The sequence below is a fragment of the Rhea pennata genome, chromosome 1 (assembly GCF_028389875.1).
Source record: "Rhea pennata isolate bPtePen1 chromosome 1, bPtePen1.pri, whole genome shotgun sequence".
Taxonomy (NCBI): domain Eukaryota; kingdom Metazoa; phylum Chordata; class Aves; order Rheiformes; family Rheidae; genus Rhea; species Rhea pennata.
In genome coordinates, this window is record NC_084663.1 from 33919322 (window position 1) to 33942741 (window position 23420).

Genomic DNA, 23420 nt, shown 5'->3' on the forward strand with positions numbered 1-23420 from the left:
TACAAGGGCATGGGATTTTCAACTCTTAGAAGAATCCTTTCAATCGTGCATACACAAAACCCAACATAGTGAGTCTGCTCTCTAGGTATGCCTGTACTGCAAAAACTAACATAGTACATGTTCCCTGTAGAATTTCATCTCATACATTCTTTAATGTCCAGTTTATTTCTGTTGCTTTAGCAACCAATTAAAAAAGAAATCTCACTCAGTTGTATGAAATTTCCCCATTTTTTTCTTCCATATATTTTTCTTCCATTTTTTTCTCCTGTGTTTATTGCAACATATACATTTGTAATAAATACAATCTTAGTGTTTTGTTTTTTTTTTTAACACATCTTAGGTGTAAACACATTATTTCCACTTTGTAAGCACTACATTTTTGCCGTAAAAGAATCTTTCCTTTGACATTTCTTATACAGATGTACAACATGAACAACTCATTTAAATGATGCAATAATCAATAATGAGAGAGGAATATATACATAGATCCCAAATCCCAAACCTACATTATATACACTATACTTACAGTATATACACACATACAATTTATGTACACAGACTATCATAAATATTGAAAAATAGGCTTAGTTTTAATGGATTAATGTCTTATAAATAACATGTTACATTTATGACTGAAATACCATGGAAGACAGTAATGTCTAACTGAGGTGACAAAACAGTGGTTTAATACTGAAGCTGCTCTTTCAGGTGGTTTGTTGTTTAGGCAACTTAAAGCAGACAAGTTTGAAAAAAATCTTATACTGGAAATCAGCCCAGCCAAGTGGAACTCAACTGTAGCAGCTGGAGAGTCAGTCATCAAATAATACGATACATCATGTAAAACCCACAAATTGCTACATTAAGAGAATTAAGTGACATATGATACAACACAGTGACGTGTCATCACAAAATCTTCCTCCTCTCTGGCTGCTGAGAGGGACTGGGTAGTAACTTCTCTTCTACACCTCTTCCTCTTCTATGGTTGCTGAGAGAAAGGAGGTTATTTCTCACTTCTTTTTCTTTATGCTGGCAAGGGAAGCACTTCATCCCTTATGTGCTACAAATTGCTCAAAGGTAGACAATATTTTGATCCTCTTCCACCTTCTTCTTTGTATGTATGCAGAGAGGAAGAAGAAAAGCTGCCAAAGTACTGAGGCCTGTGCTCAGCACTCCTGTACATAGATCAGGTTACACGGGTGTAAAGTACCTGAGGCAGAGAAGTACCTAAGGAGCGTTAAGTCAGTGCTGACTCCAGGATTGTTAATTGCCAGTTGAGTACCACTGGACTACAAATACAAACAAGACAAGAGGAATCTAACTTCTCATTATAGTTGTATATTACAGAAGTAGTGACCAGTAGTAATAGTCATGCAGAAATATTGATACAAAATATTTGCAGTTTTTCCATAGATTTTAAACGGCTGGGCAGAGATTGACAGTACCTGCCAAACGGTGACTACAATTTAGATTTGTTCCTGATTGATTCTACAACAGCAAAAAATCTTAGGTGCTGTTTCATCAATGGATTACATGCCCTTACTTGTTCCCTGTGACGTAACTACTAAGCAGAACTTTAGACTTGTAAATCATATTTTAAAAACATTAAGCTAGATGAAGACAGCTGACTGTCTGACTTGCCATGATTATTTCATTATTAATCTCTACCTAGGCTCTTGTACCCAATATTGTGGTCTCTGAGAACCTCTTATAAGCCAAGTATGCTGTTATTATTTCTCTTCAACCTGGGATAAGAATGAAAGAGTAAACATGCACTAGAAACAAAACAGCTAATCACAACCATACAGCACCTGTTTCATTAGCTAGCTAGGGCTCATATGAAACCTACGTATTTCTGAAGCAAACAAGTATGAGATGACTATCCAGTCTATGAGGTTATCTTTAATACTACTATACAGTATAAGTTGCAAGAGAAATCCCAGTTGCGTATGTGAAGAGAGTTTGTACCAAGCATAAAATACTGGTGCAGTTATTTTGTGGATTTGACTTATAAACAAAATAGTCAAGTAATTTAAAATCCAATAATGGATGAGTAATTTGAGAAATACTGAACAGTTTTTGAGTATTTTACAATTAGTAAACTACATTAGTAGTTTAACAAATTTTTTTGTTTTCCTACAGCATGTTCCAAGAAAGATTGGGTAAAAAAAAAAAAAAAAAAAAGACAGCTACAACTGGCAATGGACCTACTATCGTTAATAAACAGAACTCCAAGAGGGAGTTTTACATTAATTGCATGATATGCTCCAGTGCCAGTTAGCTTATTTCTGAAAGAAATCCCAAAAAAGCAAAAAAAACCCCAAACTCTGTTTCACCCAATTGCACTATTGAGTACCTCAAGAAGGGAGAAGTCATCACCATCTTTATGAGTTCTACATGAACTACATTTTTCTCAGATCTACCCAGAGGGGCTCGTTTTTTTTAAAGCTTGAAAAATTGAGTTTCTATATCATTTTTGGAAAAAAGATAATTGTAGTTACTTAGATACACTAACTAAGGATATTGAGAATTATTTTCACTAAATCTGAAGTTAAGTGAATTTCACTGAAAGTATTTATAATTAAGAGGATTTTGACTTAAATTGGTTCTCTATTTTGGTCATTAGAATTATTTTAAAATAAGCCTCCTCCTAATTCTGCCTCTACAGAAAGGCAATCTATATTTAATTTAGGACACTGATTAAATATTTTTGAGCTCTTTATGTTAGTCTTTCGTTCTTCTTAGAAAAATGTTTCTTAAAGTCAAAATAGTGCTTTTGAGGTCCATAAGAATTTTTGGTACAAAAAATAATAGTGTTTCTCTCTCTCTCTCATTGGTTATTTAAACACTTTGCTGTAAATTAAGAGTTATTTCTCACATCAAATGGTTCCATTAGGCACATTCAAGTAAAATAACAAAATATCCAAGTAACAATGACAAAAGCCAAACATGGCTTGATAAAAGTCTACAGAGAGTTCTGTCCATTCTCTGGAATGGAATAAAATTGTCACTTCCTTCAGCCAGACACTCATGTGGTTTGATGTTAATATCCATTTTCATCATGCAGAATTGTTTCTTAAAGACAGAGTTCGGGTATTCTACAGTCAGAAGAACCAGCAACAAAGAATCTGCATTTTAAAAGGAAGCTGAATAGCTCATTTTCATTCTCAGTAGGTATCTGAGTGAACACTGGCATTTGAAGTGGAGTATTAGAGATTAAACCAGGACAGTTAATGGCCATCAGATGCAACATTGTGGGTCCAATCTAGAATAATCAGTGTCATACACCCAGTCATCACAAGTATACCACTTAGAAAGAAGAGTGCAGCCTGGGAAGAGAAAATATGAAAGTATTTCAGTTTCTGCTACTCAATCTACAAAGTCATGCCCATATAGGGCACAAATCCCAACCCTGTGCATAAAATTTTAATTGCTTAAGAAGGAAGGAATGACTAGTAAAAAAGACAAAGATCACAGTAAACAATAAGAAGATAACAATCTTTTTCATATTTGGAGTCCTTTTTCAAATAAAATAATTATTTTCCTCAGCTGAGGGAAATGAATGCAGCTCTGCTGATACCAGTGTGGCTGTGCTACTGTGCACTGGCTAGATTCTGAGTCAGTATGTCCAAGACCAGTAAGGGCATCAAGATCAGTCAGGATGATCCAAATGATCAGATGGGAGGTCAGATTTTAGAGGGTAAGTTACGTAAAAAAATCTTTAAAGAAAATTTAAGGGATAACTACAAGGCTTTTTTTATGGCGTTTACTGGTAATCAGTTAAAATCTGGTTGTAGTGAGCAACAGAATGACTTAAGTGTAGCACTGCTGTTGGTCTGGGGAAAACCAGGTAAATCACTGAACTGAACTGAGCCTCATGATGATTTTCTCCTGAGTTTTCAATACATATGAAACGACCACCTTAATTAAGAAAATATTAAGTGCCAATTCACTGACTACATTCACTAGGATTTCAAAATTTTTGATTTATAAAGAAACCAAAAGTTCTTACTCTGAATTAGAAAACAACTATAACCATGATATATTTTTAATGCATGTTCATATATATACTTACCCCAATTTTCTGCACTGACTTCATTGGTTCCTTCTTTACTAGTTTGATATAGAATGCAGAGGGAAGTATGAAGATCAGCATGGCAGCAGCAGATGCACCTGTATTTATAAAAGAATAAATATTTTTTTTAAACAGATAAGCTTAATGTGATCATAGATGAATTTTCTGAGATTTGAAAGAACCTCTGAACTTCTATGAAAATGTTTACCAATGAAGCCGAAGATGTCTCGAATGGTAGGGACGAAGATAACAAGCACGTTGGTAAATGTCAAAAGTGCAACTGTAATAGAACAGTGACGCCACCAACTGAACTCTTTTCCTGCCCACAGCAGCTGGGTAATGGAACTGCGGATCTTTTAAAAGAAGAAGGGATGGGGGGAAAAAGAAAGAAAGAAAGAAAGAGAGGGAATTTAGTCTTCACATTGCAGTCAGTGACTGTCACACAAACTGTAATTTTCTTCTGGAATTATTTCAATATCCTTTTCCTGAACACTTTAGTAAGTTGAAAGTAAAATCTGTTTTTTACAGTCTACTTCTTGCTCTTGACAAGTAGCAGCTAAATGCTTTTCTTGTTAATTGTTTACATTTTAAAGTAAAGCAAGTAAGAGAGATTAAAAACAAGAAAATGAACTATTTATAACAAAAATAAAACTCATGGTTTTATTAAAAAAACTTTTTTCTTTTATAAAATATAAGGATACTGCTCAGCAATATATAGTTAATTGTCTAAAATTCACATTCATGGCATATAGACTTCAGTGTTTTTGTTAGTAAGCTGACAATAATAGTGTAAGCACTTCTAGAAATAACGATCTGTTCCATCTCCCCCAACGTAACCTTATTAAAATACAATATAACACATTTGAATCTACATTTCTAAGCGTTATTTATTTAATTTATTTCAACAAGGGTATATAGATATTTTATCAAGCTTATTAGAAAGACTTTTTTTTTCAGTTAAGGAAAAAAATCTGTGTATTAATAAATGGTAATTGCCAAATCAATATACAAGTGCAACAGGACATAAATTAAAAACAAAACATGGTAGTAAGACTTAAAGAAAAGATTAGAAATTACTTACTGGGAAAATAACTACAGGTACAGTTAGGGTTACAGCCATAAGTACAGCGAGACGGACAATAAGAAGAAGAATATCAGCACCCAGATAAGCAGAGTAGGTATGAAGCAATTCTGGTTCAACTTTTCCTATAATGAAAACAGTAGTTTAGCTAGATGCAGGTAACAAATACCTCAAGCATACTACTTCTGCTCAAAATTCTAAGTGTATTTTACAGTTATAGCAATATGAACTGAAAATCTCCTCGATCCTGTAAGCATGTCTCCATTTCACACTGGGATAAATTGGAGACATTGAATCCACTCTAATCCAGTTCTAATCCTGTGCCTTAGGCCTAGTCTAATTCTACTGCCAACTTCTTTTTGGGTGTGCACTTATAAAAATATTTTAAAAATATAGTGTGTTTAGAACTCATACTAAATGCATGCTTGCTCTAACTGAAAAATAGCACTGTGGTTTTGTACAGGATAATTCATTTACATCAGAGAAGGTAATATTCACCATAAAATGTCAGGTATCCAAAGAGAGCAGCCAATAAATACATGAGAAACATGGCAAAAAAAGAAACGTAGGACACATTCATCATTCTCTTACGGCTTCGGCTATTAAAAAAAAGAAAAAAAAAAGAAAAGGAAGGTAAATATTGTTAGTTATGAGAAGATATTGTTTCTCACTACTTTTGTTTCTATAGAGAACTTAAGAGACGTGTCCAACATTTACCTTTTCAGTTCTTCATAAATAGGAAGAATTGCAGGATGGCAGACAAAAGAAAACGTTAGGATTGGGACAGCATAGACAGTCTGAAAAACAACAAAGAATGCTTTTTAGATCTCTCAATAGACATTAGAATTGAGTTTTAAAGAACACATCAGTAAATTTCTGACTTTTGACTTAGGTATATCCTTCAACTTTGCATAAAGACCAACTGAACCTAACTGAAACTCTGGGAGAAGTTTAAACAACAATTTTTTTTTTTTTTTTTTTTTTTTTTTTTTTTTTTAATCTTAAGCCCAAATCCTGAGCTACTGAATACTCTCAAATCTCACTGAAGTCCATTCTGGACTGAATGTACTCTGTATTTCTATGGAGATGCTCTGCAGCACATATGCCTGAACCATTATAGCCTGATCTTGGTACTGGTTATCACCCAATACTTCTTTCTCACATGTGGAAATTCACCACTGAAAGTACTAATAAGAGCCCAAACTCTGGCATTGGGAACTTGAAGTCTAATCCAAATTCTAGCATACATTTTCCATTCACATACTTCAACCACCTACTACTTCTGCAATTTACTTTTTCAATGCTTTTCAAAACTCCCTGAATGGAACTACTGTGCTATACATAAAACTGAAGAAATGTTGTGCTGAAAAATCCTATGATGAGAGAAGTTTATGATGAGAGGTAGGCATCAAGCTCCTCTAATTTCCATGCATTTAGAGCCCAGAAATACCCAGCCTGCAGAAGATACACAGTGCCTAACTCTACTGGAACTGAAAAGGTTAGTGTATTACAAGCTTACACTAGGCAATTTCTCTTCTAGTTATCTTCAACAGAGAATGTAATTTTTACATCAGTTACCTGTGAATTGAAGATGAAATACTTTGGCTTGCATATATCGTCACTTGTTATGTTTTCACCTATTAAAGGTGCCAGTGTTCCATTTATAGTCATGTTCATGATGTCACTGTCCATAGGACAAGGAATCTGAAACATCTTCCAAATTACCTAGAAATAAACCCATGTGTTTGTTACGTATTTAACTAATCCAGTATGTGAAAACTTGCAGATACTGTTTTAATTTAACTTTGAAATGCAGTTTATAAGCATTTTACAAAATTATACTTACAACAATCAGAAAGAAGACCATGCAAAGTAAGGAAAAACCACTCGTATAGCCCAAGTAGCCTGTATTCAAGAAACAAGAAAAAAAATCTAAGGCTAAATGAATAGAAACACCATTCCTGTCATAACAACATTATGACAAATTACTTCCTGTAAGCGATCTTTTTGGACTGTCAGTTTTTTAAAGTAAGTAGTTAATCAATCATTGGTGTTCTGCTAATCTCAACTCAGATCTGAAAGTTCCTAAAGACATACTAGAAAAATGCAGCAATGAATCTATACTATTAAATTTCATTTCTTAATACTATATGAAGTTTTTATTATGTATAAGCATGATTATAGGATTACTTCTACTAGAACACAGTCTGAGCTACGTTACACTCTTTAGCCTCAATTTCCGTTTTTGCTGATTCATTTAACTTCGTAAAATGTAGTAACTCAAGGCAGTAATTCACACTGAGACTCTCGGTTATTTTTAAGGTTGCACTCCAGTATTCTTTGGATAGATAATGTTATCTGAATTATTCACGTATACCATTGAATTACGGTCATTTCAGGTAAGGCATCTTTTACCAATATTCTTCTACTGCTTAGGATCCAAAATGAAAAAAAGATTACTTCTTATTGACACTGCAAAGACAATTTAACTGCCCAGGGCTAGCATCCCTATTCTTGTGAGACTGTTACATAACAACTGATCACAACAGTAAGGAACTTTATAAATCCAACGACTCAGACAGAAGGTACTGCTGACTCTTGCTCTAAAACTCTCATTAGTTGTCCTTTTACATTCCACAAACATATTTGTAAACTAAAAAGATACTCATCTCAATCCTGTTTTTTTTAAAGAGACAAAGTAATTATCTAAACACTAAACATTACAAGAGAGAAGTTGGGAGACAGCTGTTGATTCACTCAATACTCTAAGACTCCAACATCCTATCAACCCATTTCCCCAAAATATTTTCCATGTAGTTTTACTTTGATTGTACTTTACTGCTTACCTAAATTTTTCAATAAGGACAGAGGAAGAATGAGAATGATAGACACCATCAGCACCAGGTAGTCACCATTAAGATACCATTCTCTGCAGGAAAAAGGTAAGTTATGAGTAATCAAAGTATTTAAAACTGTGACATCTGTAGTTTAGTCTTCACACTTATCTTCTCCTACAACATGTGGCTATTTAAAAAAATGTAGCATCTGGTATCACAGAAGATTAGCATTTGATTTACTATACTGACCTAAAACCCTTTGGGTACTTTCCCATCACATCCTAAACCTGCTTTGTGCCTTTCCTTTAGTGTCCTTTTCTAAAATGAGTATACATCTGGAAGTCAAAAACAAAAAAGTAAATGGTTGGTCAAAAAACAGGCAACAAGATTAATCATATAAAAATAGGCTTTTGTTTAAATGTTGGTTCTGAACTTTCCAGATGTATTACAATTTCGCCAGGCCCCAGCAGGGTGGTGATCCACTTCAAATGGTAATATAATTCTGCTAGGTGCTCTGTGGGAGTTAAAGAAAAACAGATGAGGGCTGGAATTACGGCAGTAGCTCAAGCCTACTGGCTGAGAAAACTCCAATAGGCAGGGGGAGTCTACTGGGGGCACGCTTAGTCTCTTCTAATATGGAAACTGTGTTAAGAACCTCAGCAATTTTATTTCTTTAGATCATTCTAGTTTGTTCCATTATGAAGAAGCAGCTGGGTTTTTTTAATAGAGACTTTTGGAGTGTGAGAAGATCATAATCTTCATTCGAAACTCAGGAAAATGAAGCTGGATCAGTGTAAATAAGACGCAATTTCATTCAACCAATGGAAAAGCTGAACCGAGTACTTAATAGTGGCAGGGTAACAGATTTATTTGTCTGATCCTGCAGGAATATCCTGTATTCATTAGGTAATTCAAGTAACACTAAGTATTTATCCCAAATAACAATACTTCAAATACTGCTGGATGATACTGTAAAAGGATGTATTTCAAAATGGATTGTGTATTATTTAGATAAACAAAATTTAATGGCCTTATTGGGAATTGGGGCATTCAAACTCAATTGTTGAATTATAAGCCTATATACACTAGTGAAAATAGGAAGTATTTTTAACAGACTTCCTCTGGACTTAGGTAGTAAACCCAGAAAGAATTTAGTGATCTCTTTTCCAGTTTTACTTGGAATAGCTAAGTTAAAAAAAAAATTTTTAGGAAGTTCAGATGTGTAAGGCATTAATGTGATGTACCTTTCCTAGACAATTCCCCTTTCTTTTTTTTAAGTAAATAGACTAGTGGTAAACTTAAAAGAAGTCAGAGCTCAGAGACATGGCAACTGACACAGTCTTAAGAATGTGTACTGTTAGTGTGCATGGATCACATGAAGGCAATCAGAACTTTCAGACTTTTCTGTGCTGAACAGAGAAAAATGGGAATGCAACAGCTTAAATGTATACACAGTATCTTAAAAATTGTTAAGTGAATTGTAATAATTGAGCTAATACTTGTTATACCTACACACAATTCTTGAATATTTTCTCTAATATTAAGCATTATTTTGGAGCATTTAAACAGGGTTTTAAGTGCTTACATTTTAGGCACTAGACTGTTAGAATGGAATCCATGTTAATGGTTGCCACCCAGACTCCCCCATGCAATGCATGGAGCCAGTTACCTCAAAACGGAGTCCACAGCTGCCAGCACACTGAGAAAAGATTACTTGAAGTCAGTGTACAGCTACCTCTTGAATCATAGCTTACTTTGAATTCTTCTCTAAAGAGGACAGTTAAAAAGTATTTGTCTCCAAGCCCCCTTATAAATATTGTCTACTATAGAGACTTTCTTGACAAGTGGAAACTAAGGACTTGAATTCACCAAGAGAAGGGAAATAAACCTTCTTAGAAAAGAATTCATAAACACAATGTAGATAACCGAACAGGGCAGCTGCTTTCTTCTTTTGAGTCCATTATATATATAAAAAAGCTAGTTAGCACTGTCTTCCTGACAGTATCTACTATCATTAAACTGTAAGAACATCACATGTCTTGAACCGCTTGGGGAACACAGGCAGAAAAATGCCTACCTTTTGAACTCAGGCTTAGGCGTGAGTTGGAGTCTTGAGCTGCTCAGCCCTCTCAAGACTGGGACACTTCAGGACAAGGCACAGAAGTACAACTCTGAAGAGTGAGATTTATAGCACTTAACTCTATCCATCTGAACTCAGGCATCTTGTTTTAGATGGCTGTTTTGACACACCCTCTCAGGACAGAGTGCTATGATAAACTGCTCTTGCAAGATGCCTGAAACAGGTATGTTCAGTTGCACTGAACTGACCTCTAGAGACAGTTACCTCTCTCCACTGATTACACGATTAATCCACTGATTAGTATCTTAACTTTCAGACTGTTATGGTTAGCTCAAATGAACCCTACCCAAGCAACCAATTTTAAAGTCAAACAGGAAAGCCACTGTGGAATTAAGCTGCCTCTGGGGCTAAATGGCAATGCATCTAGTATTTTGGTCTTGGGCATCTATACTCTGCTATAACAAAGTTCAGTATTTAGCCCCCATGCCCCTTTTTGAAAACTCTCTCGTAAGACCTTCATTACATTACTGCACCTTAATCTTATACTCAATCCCACATTAACACCAGTATTAACATCGTAAAACCGAAATTATCAGTCCAAACTAGCTGAAGTACATTAAAAAAATACCATATTTACCTTCCATTATTCAGAGTAAGTATCAAGTGGTACATTCATCAACACTTACCTGACATTCTTTAAAGAACAGCTTTTTGTAATATGAAGCGATACCTGTATTTTTCTACCCTTTTCCCAGGACATGCTGGACCTAAAGCAGGAGGACCACTCTGGGAAGGGCAAACTTACTGTATTTCTGTCTGAGTAAGAAGCTACCCTATGGTGTACCGAACGTGGTCTTCACATAAAAATGTATACAGTCTCCATATTTCTTTCTCCTAATAGTTTCTCTGATGAGGCGTTCTAACACCTACCCTGTGTTCTCTTCGATGTTCATAAATGTCTTGATGACCAATGGTAACTCATATTTCACTATGAAGAGGTAGCTTGACATAGCTGTAGGTGAATAACATCATAGATCATTACAAATATTGAATATGGCACAAGATGCAAGAATCACATAACATGTTTCATAACTTCACTTGAACACAAGCAGTTAATGAATACATGTTGTGTGAAGAAAAAAAAGTCTCCAAGAATAAACAGGGAATAATTACTATTGAAAGTGCAGACATAAAAAAAAAAAAAAAAATCTTATCCTCACCTCCAATGTTCTGCATTGTAATTGATCCAGAAGCAGCAAGTTTTCCAGCCATACCAAATGCCTTCATTCCTAATTGTTCATATAATAAAGAGCCTAAAGAAAACAAAATAGAATCCATTATACCATATACTGCAAGGGTATAATCTGCATAGATATAATATGAAATAAATAATATATGCTTGTAAAATAATCATTTGCCATACCTCCTTCATTGGCCGTCTTCAAAAGGAGATGTACTGAATACAAAGAAACTATTGAGACAAATAGCAGGAGTATCCTAAGGAGAGGGGAAAAAAAAACATTAACTTTTTAACAGTCATAAATGACTTATAATGATATTAAATAAAGACGTTATTCTAGGTCAAAAAAGTTAAGAGCAAACATAACAACAACAAGAATGGTTTTGTGTCATTGTAAAAAACTATTTCTATTCTCTTCCCTTCATTGTTCAGTCGTTATGTCAGGAGTCTAATTTTTAAGTATCAGAGTTGTGACTAACTAACTAAAGTAAAGATTATCTCTTTGTCTTAGACAAATGAGCTTTTCAGATTAAACCTGTGCGATTATTTTTTTATGCAAAGCAAAATGAAACTGTGAAAGTCTTAAAAAATGAGTTGGAAAACCAAGGTATGTTAAAACCCAAGTATGTTTGGCTTTAAAGGTAAATATGTATTGATCGTAAGAAAAAACTGCTCACTTTGTTCAAAAGCTACTCTTCATGTACGCTTACATGGGAATTGCTAGTGGCTTGTCTATCTTCCGTATAGGCTTTATGCGAGATGTGTATCTTTTCCAGTGACATGTACTTACTACGTCTAAAATTCAAATCACTCAAGTGAACTGCAATGTATGCACTTCCTAGAGTAGCACACTAGGGGGATTGCTCTTTATAGCTGAAGCACATAGGAAACCTATGCTACATCACAAAAAAAATGGCCCTTCTTGTAGCAATAGAAGTATTCTGCTATAGAGGAGTAAACCTAAGAAACAACCCATCTGATCAAAAATGTGAAGCTCAATTTATTGAATTCCCAGTGTACTCTTTCTTTTTGTGTGATTTTTAGTGTTGGTGAAAGCAGTAAATAGAGCCCGAAAACTGGGAACAAGAACATTTGAGAAAAGCCTTACAGCCTGCACAAGGAATCTAGGAAACCTGTGTTAGTATGTCTATTCAAATGCACAAAAACATACACAAATAAAGCTCTGTATCTGTGAAAGATACATACTAATAGGATTTAATTTAGTCATCTACTAGAAACAGTAGAGTGAAATGTATAAGGACTGCATTTCATCGGAATAATGCAGCTTCTGGATACCTTAGTCCTAACCTTGAATGGCTTGATAGTTCAGGCAACAAATTCATCTAGAAGCTTACTGGGGTTCTGGCTTCAAATCAGAACATTCGTTTATTTAGCATAGCTCTGAGACAAGTGATCTCATACAGTGTGCTAAGAATTTACTGTCACAATCAACTACATCCAGATTTGAATCTGCAGCCTAATTATTAAAAAGATGTCTGTATTGCCATTATTACTCTGAATTATAAACCCTCAGTATCATCAGTGGTTGGTATTTCCACTTTCCTGTATCTGAACTACACTAACTACACTTAAGTTTTGAAGTATACCAATAATCAGTATTAATGAAAATAGATTTGAATGCAGTATCTGGAAATGAAAAGTAAGCACATTAAGCAAGTTACTTTAGCACTTGATTGTTAGAACAATAATTTTGAACATTTTCAGAGAAAAAGGACCATGGTTGGAAGCACATATGTTCAAATATCAATTAGATTTATTTTCTTTCCCTCCCTCATGTTTTTTTCCTCTTCAGAGATGTTTTCATGTGCATTATGCAGGGTATCTTATGCCTTTCGCAGAACAACTTTAGAACATGAAACTGGCGTGCAAAAGAGCCAAGTAAGTATTTCTACACTTAATTTATGCTAAGTTGTTCACAGAGTTTAGGATCTTTTAAATAATTGAAAATCTTGGCAAAAATAAAGAAATAACCAAATATCTAAACCAAAATCTTACAGATCAAAACTTTATGCATCAGTGTTTTCCAACAAAAAATAAATGTCACCCCAGTATGTTGGGAAATACCTGAAAGCGAATCTGACCTAAAACTTTCTGGAAATATAGCAACAGAGTAAATAAATTTTTAAAGGTAAACACTACTCTTCACTTGTTCTTGAACATTCAGTACATTTATCTACTTCCAGGGTAAAAACACAAAGTTCATTTAAACGTATCCACGGATTCTCATTAGTACTCAGTCACTGAAATTATATGGCGTATAAGTGGAACTGCCTCCAACATATGAAGAATATTCTTTTCTAAGACATTTAGAAGTGCTGCACATAATTGTTTACTCGTGAAATTTCCAAATACGTTACTACAGTCTTATCTTACACTTGACAGGTTTTGCCAGTACAGATACACCAATAAAGATATACTGGTAATTCCTCCCAACCTCTTGCAGGGAGACAGAGCTGTGTTTACAGATATAGCTTAAACCAGCTCCCTGAATTAAGAAAAAGCACAGCAATAAAAAAAATGTTTTGTTGATTTGTGTTATAGCTCTACAAAGCCTAACTGTGTCAGCTGAGGGGAAAAAAAAGAAAAAAAAAATATCATATGCCTGGCCAGAACTGTGCCACACAAACTTGTAAGAGTAGGCATGCCCAGACTTGCAAGAGACAAATAAAATGAAAAACTCGAAGATAAGGATTAATTTGTAACAATTCTTTTTGTGCACTTAAGACTCCCACTAATGACAAAAGAAATTTTTCATTTAGTTCGAGTCAGCGAGTTCTGACAGAAAAACAAATACAGATTTCAGTCTGTTAAATGGCATCTCTCCCTTCCGCTTGCATAACGGAATTTCCCAAGGAACTCTAATAGTTGTTTATGAAGAAACTACAGCTTAAGAAAGCAAAGGAGAAATTTACTGTAAATTGTTCTGTAGACTGCAAAACTTGCAATGTATCTGCTTAATTCATAGAAGTCTTTCTGAATATATCACAATCTGTATTAATTAAAAAACATTTAATAAATCCTACAATGCAATCCTGTGCCTATAGCAACGAGTGGGTATTTTGTAAAGGTCAAATTTTACCTCAAATATTTATCAAGTATCAATTACAAAGCAAAAAGCTTTTTTTTGATGAACCAGAAGATACTTACACAAAAAGAGCAATTCCAGTGTTAGCCATGGCATAAGAAAGACCAAGGATGCCACTACCCACAATAGCATTGCTCAGATTAAATACTGACATTCCAAAGGAAGTAGTACCAGGATGCTGAGAAAAGGGAGATAGTAGAAAGTTATCACTTATTTCAGAATTAAAAACAAACATCTATTTGGCAAGAAAACAAATGTTTAGCATGCTAATTTTGGAATATCATTACAATATACTTACATACTGAGTTTCATATTTCTTCTTTCCAACATTGGAATCAAGTAAGAAATTTTGATTTTCTGGATCAATATCTGCATAGTGGCTGTAAGAGAACATTTCGTTTTTAATGACCTCATGTACGACTTGTATATTCACTTGCCTTTTAGCACTTCCATTCTACCTCAAAGGAAGGGCCACCCAGCCTCCCGTTCTGCTGACTACACAACCTGTAGTATATATTCAGGTCTGTAGTCATTTAGTCATTTCCGCTTATCGGCGACATAAGTAAACACTGGGTACATCCAGGTCTGACCAGAATTTCCTAGCTAATGCTAGGAGAGGTCCTCGCCGCGCGCCCCCAAGGCTCCGGTGCCACCCAAGTGCCGCAGAAACAAGGGGGCCCCGCTGACCTCTTCATGGCAGCCGGCTTGGTGGGGTACGGGTAGCTGAAGTCGTTGCTATTGGAGCTGTAGCTGCTGCTGTCCTCGTCGGGGGAGATGTTGAACTTGCCCATCTCCGCGCTGCTCATGGTGGTGCCTGGAGGGTCGCGGCGGCTCTTTTGTCCTTGGCGGCCGGGCTCGCCGCGCCTGCGGAGGTGGGAGGCGACATCAGTGCCGCAGCAGGCGCCGCGCCGCGGCCCGTCACGTGGCCCGCGCGCGCCCGCGGCCCCCGCCCGCCGAGTGGAAAAGTACCAGGCGCGGCGCGGCGGGGGGCAGCGGCGCGGCGGGCTCGGCCCGGCCCGGCCCGGCGCCCCCCGCCGCCGCCGCCGCCCGGGGGGCTCGGGGCGCCGCCGCAGCCTTGCCGCGGCTCCCGTTGCTATAGGTAACTCTGAGAAAGCGGCACCTCCCCCCCGCCCCGCGGCTTCGGCAGGGAAGACTGATGCAACACCGAGAGGCGTTTGTCACATTGCCTGCGCGGGCCGCCCGCTCCCTCACCCCGGCCCCGCCGCTTACCTCCCTCCTCCCCCCCGCCACGACATCAGGGATCCCTGCGTTTTACACGGAAAATGCAGATCAGTCACAAGACTGCACCAGCAGCAGCGCCGGTTGCCGCGGCTCTCTCTCCCTTTCTCTCCCGCCCCCCCCCCCACCTTTCTGGGGCGCAGCAGCCCCACGTCTCTACGGGCATCCGACACGGCCGCGCACCGCGGCAGACCCCGGCGGGGCTCTGCGCACCGCCGCGAGCCCGCAGCGCTGCCCTCGAACAAAGGCGCTGGCGTGCCGAAACTCGCCCCTTTCCTTCCCGCGACCGGGTAACACCGAGCGCCAAACACCGTACGTTACCTTAGGTGAAGCTCAAAAGCGAGGTTTTCTCTCGAAGCCTCAGAATCACGAGGCTTACTGCGTTTTCTCTACTGTTGCTTCTTTCAAGGAAAAAGAAAAATCCTTAACTATAAAATGTCGAGAAAAAAAAAACTAAATAAATAAAGGTAGAAAAAAACACTTAAAAAAAAGCCACCGGTACAAAAGGAAAGGAAAAAAAAAACAAGAAAGGCGTTTTCCTGATGCACTGGCGCGGAGTGTCGGAGGCGCGCGGTGCGCAGCGGCGTCGCTCCCCGGTCTGACGGCCCCTCGGGGCGCCGCGGCTCTTCAGGCAGGAATGCGGCGCGTCACGGCCGAGGGGCAGGGGCGCGGCGCCGCCCCGCGCTCCGCCCCGCCCGCGCCGCCCAACGGCTAACGGCGGCGCGGGGAGGCGCGGCAGCCGGGGGCTCGCGCGCCCCTCGCTCGTTCCTCCCGGGCGGGAGGCTCGCTCCGTGCGGAGAGCGGGCGACGCAGGGAGGCGCCGCGGGGGTCAGGGGAGGTGTTCAAAGCACGGGACAACGTTAATTAATCCCAACGGCTTTCCAGTGTTCCTAGTGGGAGTAATGACGGTTCACAACAGAGATGGGACGCTGGAACGTTTGTCAAGAATGCTTCGGCACTGGGGGTTTTCATTCGTTAAATGCAATATATGCTCTCTTGATTATATCAGTGCAAAAGTTTCCAAGGATGAAGTCAGTCCTATTGAGCCGTAGCTACTCGCTGCAGTCACTTATTATTTTTAGTGCATGCTGTGATGCACATGGAAGCCTAGGTTTTGGGGACACCTGAAAGACTCCCCGAGAGTCTTTCTCCCCGAGATTTCCGCTGGGAAATGAATCTGGAATGACAGCCTCCCTGTAGTGATGTGACTTAGGATAAGCCCCATGTGTTGAAGGAGAGGGAAAAAATCCTACTTCCTTCCTGTCGGGCAATTACTCCGAGAACTTTTGCGGGTTGTGTTGTTCAACTCCCCGTGTATCTGACTTGACACTGGGGAGGGGGGCTTTACTCTGTGTTAGTCTGCAAACTCCAGGGACAGCTGAGGAGGAAGGATGGGCGTGTTGAAGTGGGCAGTGGGACTTTGTTACTGTGCCCGCCGATTTCCCCTCCCAGAGGATTTGGTGCTCGGTCTTTAATGTTCGTCTCAGTCTCATCCCCAACGTATACGCCTACCAACTGCAGCTCTCGTGAGGGGATTTGGCTCAGGAAACACAGGATGCATTTTGACCTGGAGAAGGGACTTTCATCGCCCTCCTTCAACTCCCGATCCCGCTTGGTTGCGCTGTCCAGCAGTGGCCGTGAGCCTCAATTCGTTTCAGCCTCAGTTTGGAAGGCGCCTGGATCATCAACCACTTCATTCTGCTGCATTACACTGTCTCCTCTCTCCCTTCCTCCTGCCTGGCAGGAACACCAGGTGCAGGTGCATGGGTGGGCAGAGGGTGGGCAGCACACCCTGCCTGCCTGCCTTGGGGTAAGGGCCCGAGCCCACTGCACAGGCCATCTGCAGCAAGCAGCCCCAAGGCACATGGGTGATGCCCACCACGACAGCGACAGGCGCCACTGACTGCAGCCTCCTCCTTCAGCACCCCCCACGCTTCTGCCTCCGTTTTCGGGGTGCATGGGGACGCAAGCGCAGCCGCCGGGCGCAGCCAGGCGGGGAGAAGCCAGGCCCCGCGCGGCCCCGATCCGCTCTGTGCCCTTCTTCCGCCGCCGCTGGGCCGAGCGGGACGAGGAGCCGCGGCGGCGAGCGCGAAGCTGCGGCGCGGGGCGGACGCGGGAGGCGGCGGGCCGCACGGAAGGTTCTGGATCGCCCCCGCGGCGGCGAGGGGCGGGGGCGGGGCCTCGCGGCGGGGCACGCGCAGCACAGGCCGCTCCGAAAATTTTCCATAGCTGCAGTTCTCCCCCCGCCCTCAGTACGGCCTGTGACGTCACGCTCCCCCTTCCTCTCCCCCTCCCCCTCGGGTCTGCCTGCGCGCGGCCGGGCCGCCTCGTGGAGGGTTGGGGGGGGAGGGGCCGCGCTGCGCCGCGCTGCGCGGCGGCGGGTTCCCGCGCAGCCGCGCGGGAGCGGAGCGGCGGGGGCGTCGCACCTGCTCCCCCGGGAGCTGGCTGCGGCGGGGCGCGGGTGGCGCGGCCCAGGCCGGGAAGCGGGGCCGGGTGAGGCCGCCGGCGCCGCCGGGTGTTTCCCGCGCCGCCGCCGGCCGCGGCCGGGGGTCGTGAGGGGCCGGGCGTGTCCCGCCGGGAGCCCGCGGCGGCGCCGCCACGTCCCCGCAGCGATGTCCGGCGGGGCGCCGCAGCCCGGCCCGCGCTTGGGAGGGGCACGTAAAAACGCGTGGCTGCTCGTCCTCATTCTTACGGCTTGGGCGGCTCTGCAACGTTACGGTTTACCTGCCGGTTGTATTTCTTTTTCTATCATTACAACAAAAGTGAAAACACAGTCCTAATATTTGAGGGACCATAACTGCAGGAGGCACTGAGGGCAGCGGCCTTCTTAAGGCAAGCGCACGAATTTGGCAGATAGGGAAGAGCACCACGCGCATCCGATCGATACGGAAGCCGTCTTCATAGATGTAATTATCTGCTGTGGTCGCTGCTGCTTTTCCAGAAAGAAAAGTCAAAAACATTTTATGCCAAAAGGAAAATCTTGGCATTGAAAATTTTTACTGGAACTGTCTTCATATCAGAAAACATAAGATGTTTTTCTGTTCGCTTATGAAGAGGAAAAATTGGTAAAATACATTTAGGAAGAAAAATGGCTATTTTGTTTTACCTAATGGCTGCATTATTGGAAGCTGCACTGTGCAGCATGTAGAGTACGGGCCTGCACTGTTCCAGAGTACTAAGTCTTAAAAATCTTCAGCCACAGAACTTGTAAGATGGGTCAAACGACCCATTTTTAAAGCTGTTTTAAGTATTTTCTCACTGATTGAATTACGAATTTCTTGACTGTAATTGCTAAGAATGTCCTTGGCAAAACGTGCATACAATTTATATTTCATCCAATTCTGGAATGTATTTTGGAATCAGAATTATAGAAGTAGTATTAATCAGTTCCTCCCACCATAATTTCAAAAATTTATTTGTTTTCTTTCAGTCTTGCTTTCTACTTTTTTTTCAGCGTTTCTGTTATTTTTTCTTCAATTTGAGTCTCCGTATCCTTTATCCCTTAGCCTCTCTCAGCTTTGTACCTTCATTTCATTCAGTTTCATTTTTTATTTCTGTCCCCCATTTTATTTATTTTTTTTCTGTTTGTATCTACTTATTTCAAGCTTCCTATACAGTTTGAGCTTGTAGGAGTGTTATGAAGGATTTTTTTTTTTTTGGCCTGGAGATTCAATTTCTACTTTATTTAGCCATAAAATAATCCAGCATAATTCTGCTGGACTAAAACTGCTAAAGATTTTTTAAAAATACTAAAAAACATGTTTCTGTATTTTCTTGAATATATCCTTAAAGCTGCCAGTGATTTCTCTATTGCTCTTAATGCGCTAGTCAGGTTTTCCTTGCTGAAACACCTTAAAACCATTGAGGAGTGAGTCTTTACACTTTCAAAAGAAAGCAAAACTTGATAAAAAAAAAAAAAAGGACTATTGTATGGATGTTGGAAACAAAACCTTGAGTTAATCTTCAGTTACAGCATTGTGGAAATTGAGTTATCTTCAATTATATAAGTAGACATGAACCAGAGTTTTCAATTTATTACACAGGAATGTAACAAGGTTTTTGTATTTGAAGAATTATCTGCTATACACTTCTTCATATCAGTTTTCAGCTGAGTTGGCATAGTAGATTCACCCTTTGCTCTAACATGGCCTACATATTTTCAGCCTGTGAGCAATTTCTTTTAAAATCAGATTAGTTGTTTTTATGTTTAGAAAAAGAAGTAGTAGTTGACTAGTGTGTGGTCTTTTAATTTGGTCATGTTTTAACAAATAAATGGCCCTTTAAATATAATATGAGACATTCTAGTTTCATACTGTTTCTTCCTACATACATAAACAAACCTTGTGGAATACTGTAAAACTATCCATACCACATGCACAGTACAGTAATTTATGTTTATAGTTTGCACTGAAAAGTTACGTGTACAAGAACACTCTAAAAGTCAAATCCATCCACATGGTTTTGAGATGATGCTTCCTAAATTGCCCAAAGGACATAAAATGAAATATGTAATGTATTACGTCAAAGCAATCTGTATTAATAGCTCCATAATCTTCATTTTTTGGTGCCTGGTAGGAATATTATAAAAATCCTTGAACGGTAATGTGCATCTGATGAAATCCTGGATACTGCCAAGAGGCTGAGGAAGGTGCATAATGTAGAGTCAGGTAGTGTCGTGAGTGAAGTATCCATGCAGTGGTCCCCTTTGCACAGCAGACACATTATATCAGAAGGAAGCACTGGAAGTGCGGGTGAATGGTAAAAACACCAGGATTCACAGGTTAAGTGCGTAGACTCAGTGGTCCGTGAAGGTGCAGGTGGGGCTGAGGATTACACCTCCCTTCCAACCAATTTGGTTCATTATTCTTACCTCATATTGACTGCCTGTGGCATGCAATTAATGAAATTATAGGTTCTGGTTATATGCTTTCTCAAACAAAACTTCCACTGAAGCCAAGAGGAATTATGAGTGTGTAAGGAATGCAGGATTGCATATCCTGCCTCTTGGGCTATATGATGGTGATTTGGAGTTACATATTAAACTTGTTTGAAGCCTTAATTTTTTCCCTCTGTGTTTATCTTAGTCTAGTTCCAGTTTTGCAATATGAAAACAACAAAATCACTATGTTAAGAAAATAAGCAACAGCATTCTTTAAAAAAATATTATATTTACTGTAATTATAACTTGGCTTTATACCGAAAGTAGGGGTAGATTGTGAGTCTGAGTTTTAAGTCATCTGATTGTGCTATTATACTGCAATACACTCAAAACAATGGGTGCTGCATGTGATATATACTACTACTCATCCATAAGAAATTGTCAGTCTTAAATGGATATTACTAGCTGCTATAAAAATAATTTTTACTTTAGTTTTCAACTCTATAAGCCCCTTTCTTAAGGCATTTAAAAATAGCATTTCTCCATTCATCTTCATTCATCTTTTCCAGCCAGCAAACACTGACTTTCTTTCCTGTTGGAATTCAGTAAGAGTTTTAAAGTATATCTTGTTTTTAATACAATATGAGCCCCTAACTTAGTATTTCTTGTCAAAACGTAGCACAAAATGGGAACAAGAAGCAAGCATTTTAATGAGATCTCCATTCTGCAAATGAATATGTGTAAAATTGTACGTACTATCCTATTTTTGTAAAATAGATGATATTCCTAAATATTTTGCGGATTGAATCCTACTGTATGGGTGACATCCATTATCTATTGAACTTAAAATTTCACTTGTCATCTACTCTAACAGAAATATAAGATACTTAAGATACTTTCCCCCCAACAGAGGCTAATAGAGGATTCCTCTGTGAACAAAGCATAGGAAGAGAAGCATGGAGTTGTATTTTCTGGCGTTCGGACATTATGACTTACTGAGCCAGAGGGTGCATCCACACATTTGTATTTGATAGTTCCTGATAGACTGCATGTAATTACTGAATCATTTTTTGCCACATATAATTTGATATTTATCATAAGTACTGACTAAGCTTACTTATGCATTTACAAAAAGTTCTTCCCTCTGCTGTTTTTTTCCCCCCAAACTTTTGCCTGATCACTTCATTTGAGATCCCCATGTTCTTGCACAGTAAGAATTTGTTTTTATGAACCACTATTACACTTTGGATAGTCCTCTTTCTTGAAGCTGAGAAGTCCTAGTCGATCTAATGGATGGGAACTGTTTCATAGCTTTAGTTCCTTTTGATTTCTGTACTAGAGAAAATGAAGATAGTTAAGGTATCTTCTCATTTGCTAAAGAATAACATTTAGACCTGGAGTCTCCTATACAGTGCCAATAAGCAGATTTTTTTTTTCTTTATGTTTTTTTACTATTGTTCTGTGTTCGGTGTGATGTGTATGCATATGCATGTTCTAATGTCATGATGAAGGGCTTTCCCCCTGTTTTTTAGATTGAGTTTTTGCTGTAGACCAGAGTATTTCAAGTTCTTTGCTGTCCATGTGTGTGTCCGCTTTTAACCATTTAGTTTTTATTTTGGAAAGATAGTTTTTAATGCAAATAATTATGAGCAACATCTGCAAACATTTTACATGTGGTAAGAAAAGCACTCTACTACCTGAGTGTGCAGACTTCTTAGTGAACAAAATGGACATCTTTAATTTAGTCATAGACCAGTTCCTGGCAATAGCTAAGAACTGATAAACCTATTTATGAAATCTTCTATATATAAAACAAAAAGATCAGAAGTAAATTTGTGAAAAAATTACTACATAAAGTCAGTACTGTGGGAAGGATACTTCTGTTTGTAAATAAACTGGAGAATTTATTTGCTTGTAAAGAGATTGCCCCTCCTGGTTATCTCCTGTGGGCAGAGGACTTCTACGAAATAGGCAGCTGCTGAGTCATGTGTTTGCTGAGTGACTGACAACCTGCGTTCCTACCAAGAATTGGTGGAGCTCCTCTGCTGTGTGTCAGGCGAGCTGTGTTACACCCCTTATGTAGGAAATGAAAGCATGACACAGCATTATGGCTGAATCCACTGAAAATGCTCTAAGCAGGAGAACGGGAATGCATTTATGCGTAAAGTAGAAGAAAATCTATTCACATTAAATCATTTATTGACTGTAACGATTCATTTTGTTTAAGCAAAATAATACAATAGCGATCATTCCAGTATGCTGAATTGGCAGTTTTGCAGTGCAGTTTTTCAGAGGAAAATTTTGCCTGAATATATGCATCATTCTAGATCTAAGAGAGGCAGGCTGCTCTCTTTGGCTATGGTTTCTGAACGAAGAAAAATATGTACATAAGTAGAGTGGTTAAATATAAATTTGGATAATGTACAGCTTATTATACCAATCTCTAATATATACTGAATAGTTCGTAAGGCCAAAATAAGGCAGAAGAAGCTGTAAACATTGCTTTCCTTTTCATAAATGTAGAAAGGTTTTATTACAGAATCACAAATCTGTCCAATACATTTATTGCCCCTTCCTATATGGTTTTTAAAATTTTCTTTTCCTTGAATGCTTAAATACACGTTTCAATTGTGACAGAATGCAGGTTCAATTTATAGAAGTATCTACAGCTATTATTCCTTTTAAAATCTTTTAAGTAACTAGTTTATGTAGCTGCAAGAAGTGTCATTATTCCCTAAACAGTGTGGTACTTTACATTTTTGTTTAGCCATTCGCTCTCCTTGCAGTGTATAGGTGTAATCTCTTTAACTGAGACTGAATTTTACCTTTGACTGTGAAGGATTTTGCTGTGCTTTTTCATGTAAACATGCTTCTTTTTGAGATTTA

At 39.1% G+C, this 23420-nt stretch overlaps 1 protein-coding gene across 1 annotated transcript; it reads right to left on the minus strand.

The window, feature by feature from the left end:
• Nucleotides 1-209: 209 nt before the first annotated feature.
• SLC38A2 (solute carrier family 38 member 2) lies at nucleotides 210-16263 on the minus strand. The gene is made up of 16 exons (XM_062583909.1): nucleotides 15977-16263; nucleotides 15104-15280; nucleotides 14715-14796; nucleotides 14479-14594; nucleotides 11494-11567; nucleotides 11291-11383; nucleotides 11001-11082; nucleotides 8000-8082; nucleotides 7000-7058; nucleotides 6732-6878; nucleotides 5871-5950; nucleotides 5652-5752; nucleotides 5154-5278; nucleotides 4281-4425; nucleotides 4073-4170; nucleotides 210-3326 (listed from the first exon to the last, which is right to left on the minus strand). Exons 2-16 carry the CDS (start codon nucleotides 15220-15222, stop codon nucleotides 3228-3230), a joined length of 1503 nt encoding a protein of 500 aa, XP_062439893.1. The 5' UTR covers nucleotides 15223-15280; nucleotides 15977-16263; the 3' UTR covers nucleotides 210-3227.
• Between the last annotated feature and the right edge of the window lie 7157 nt (nucleotides 16264-23420).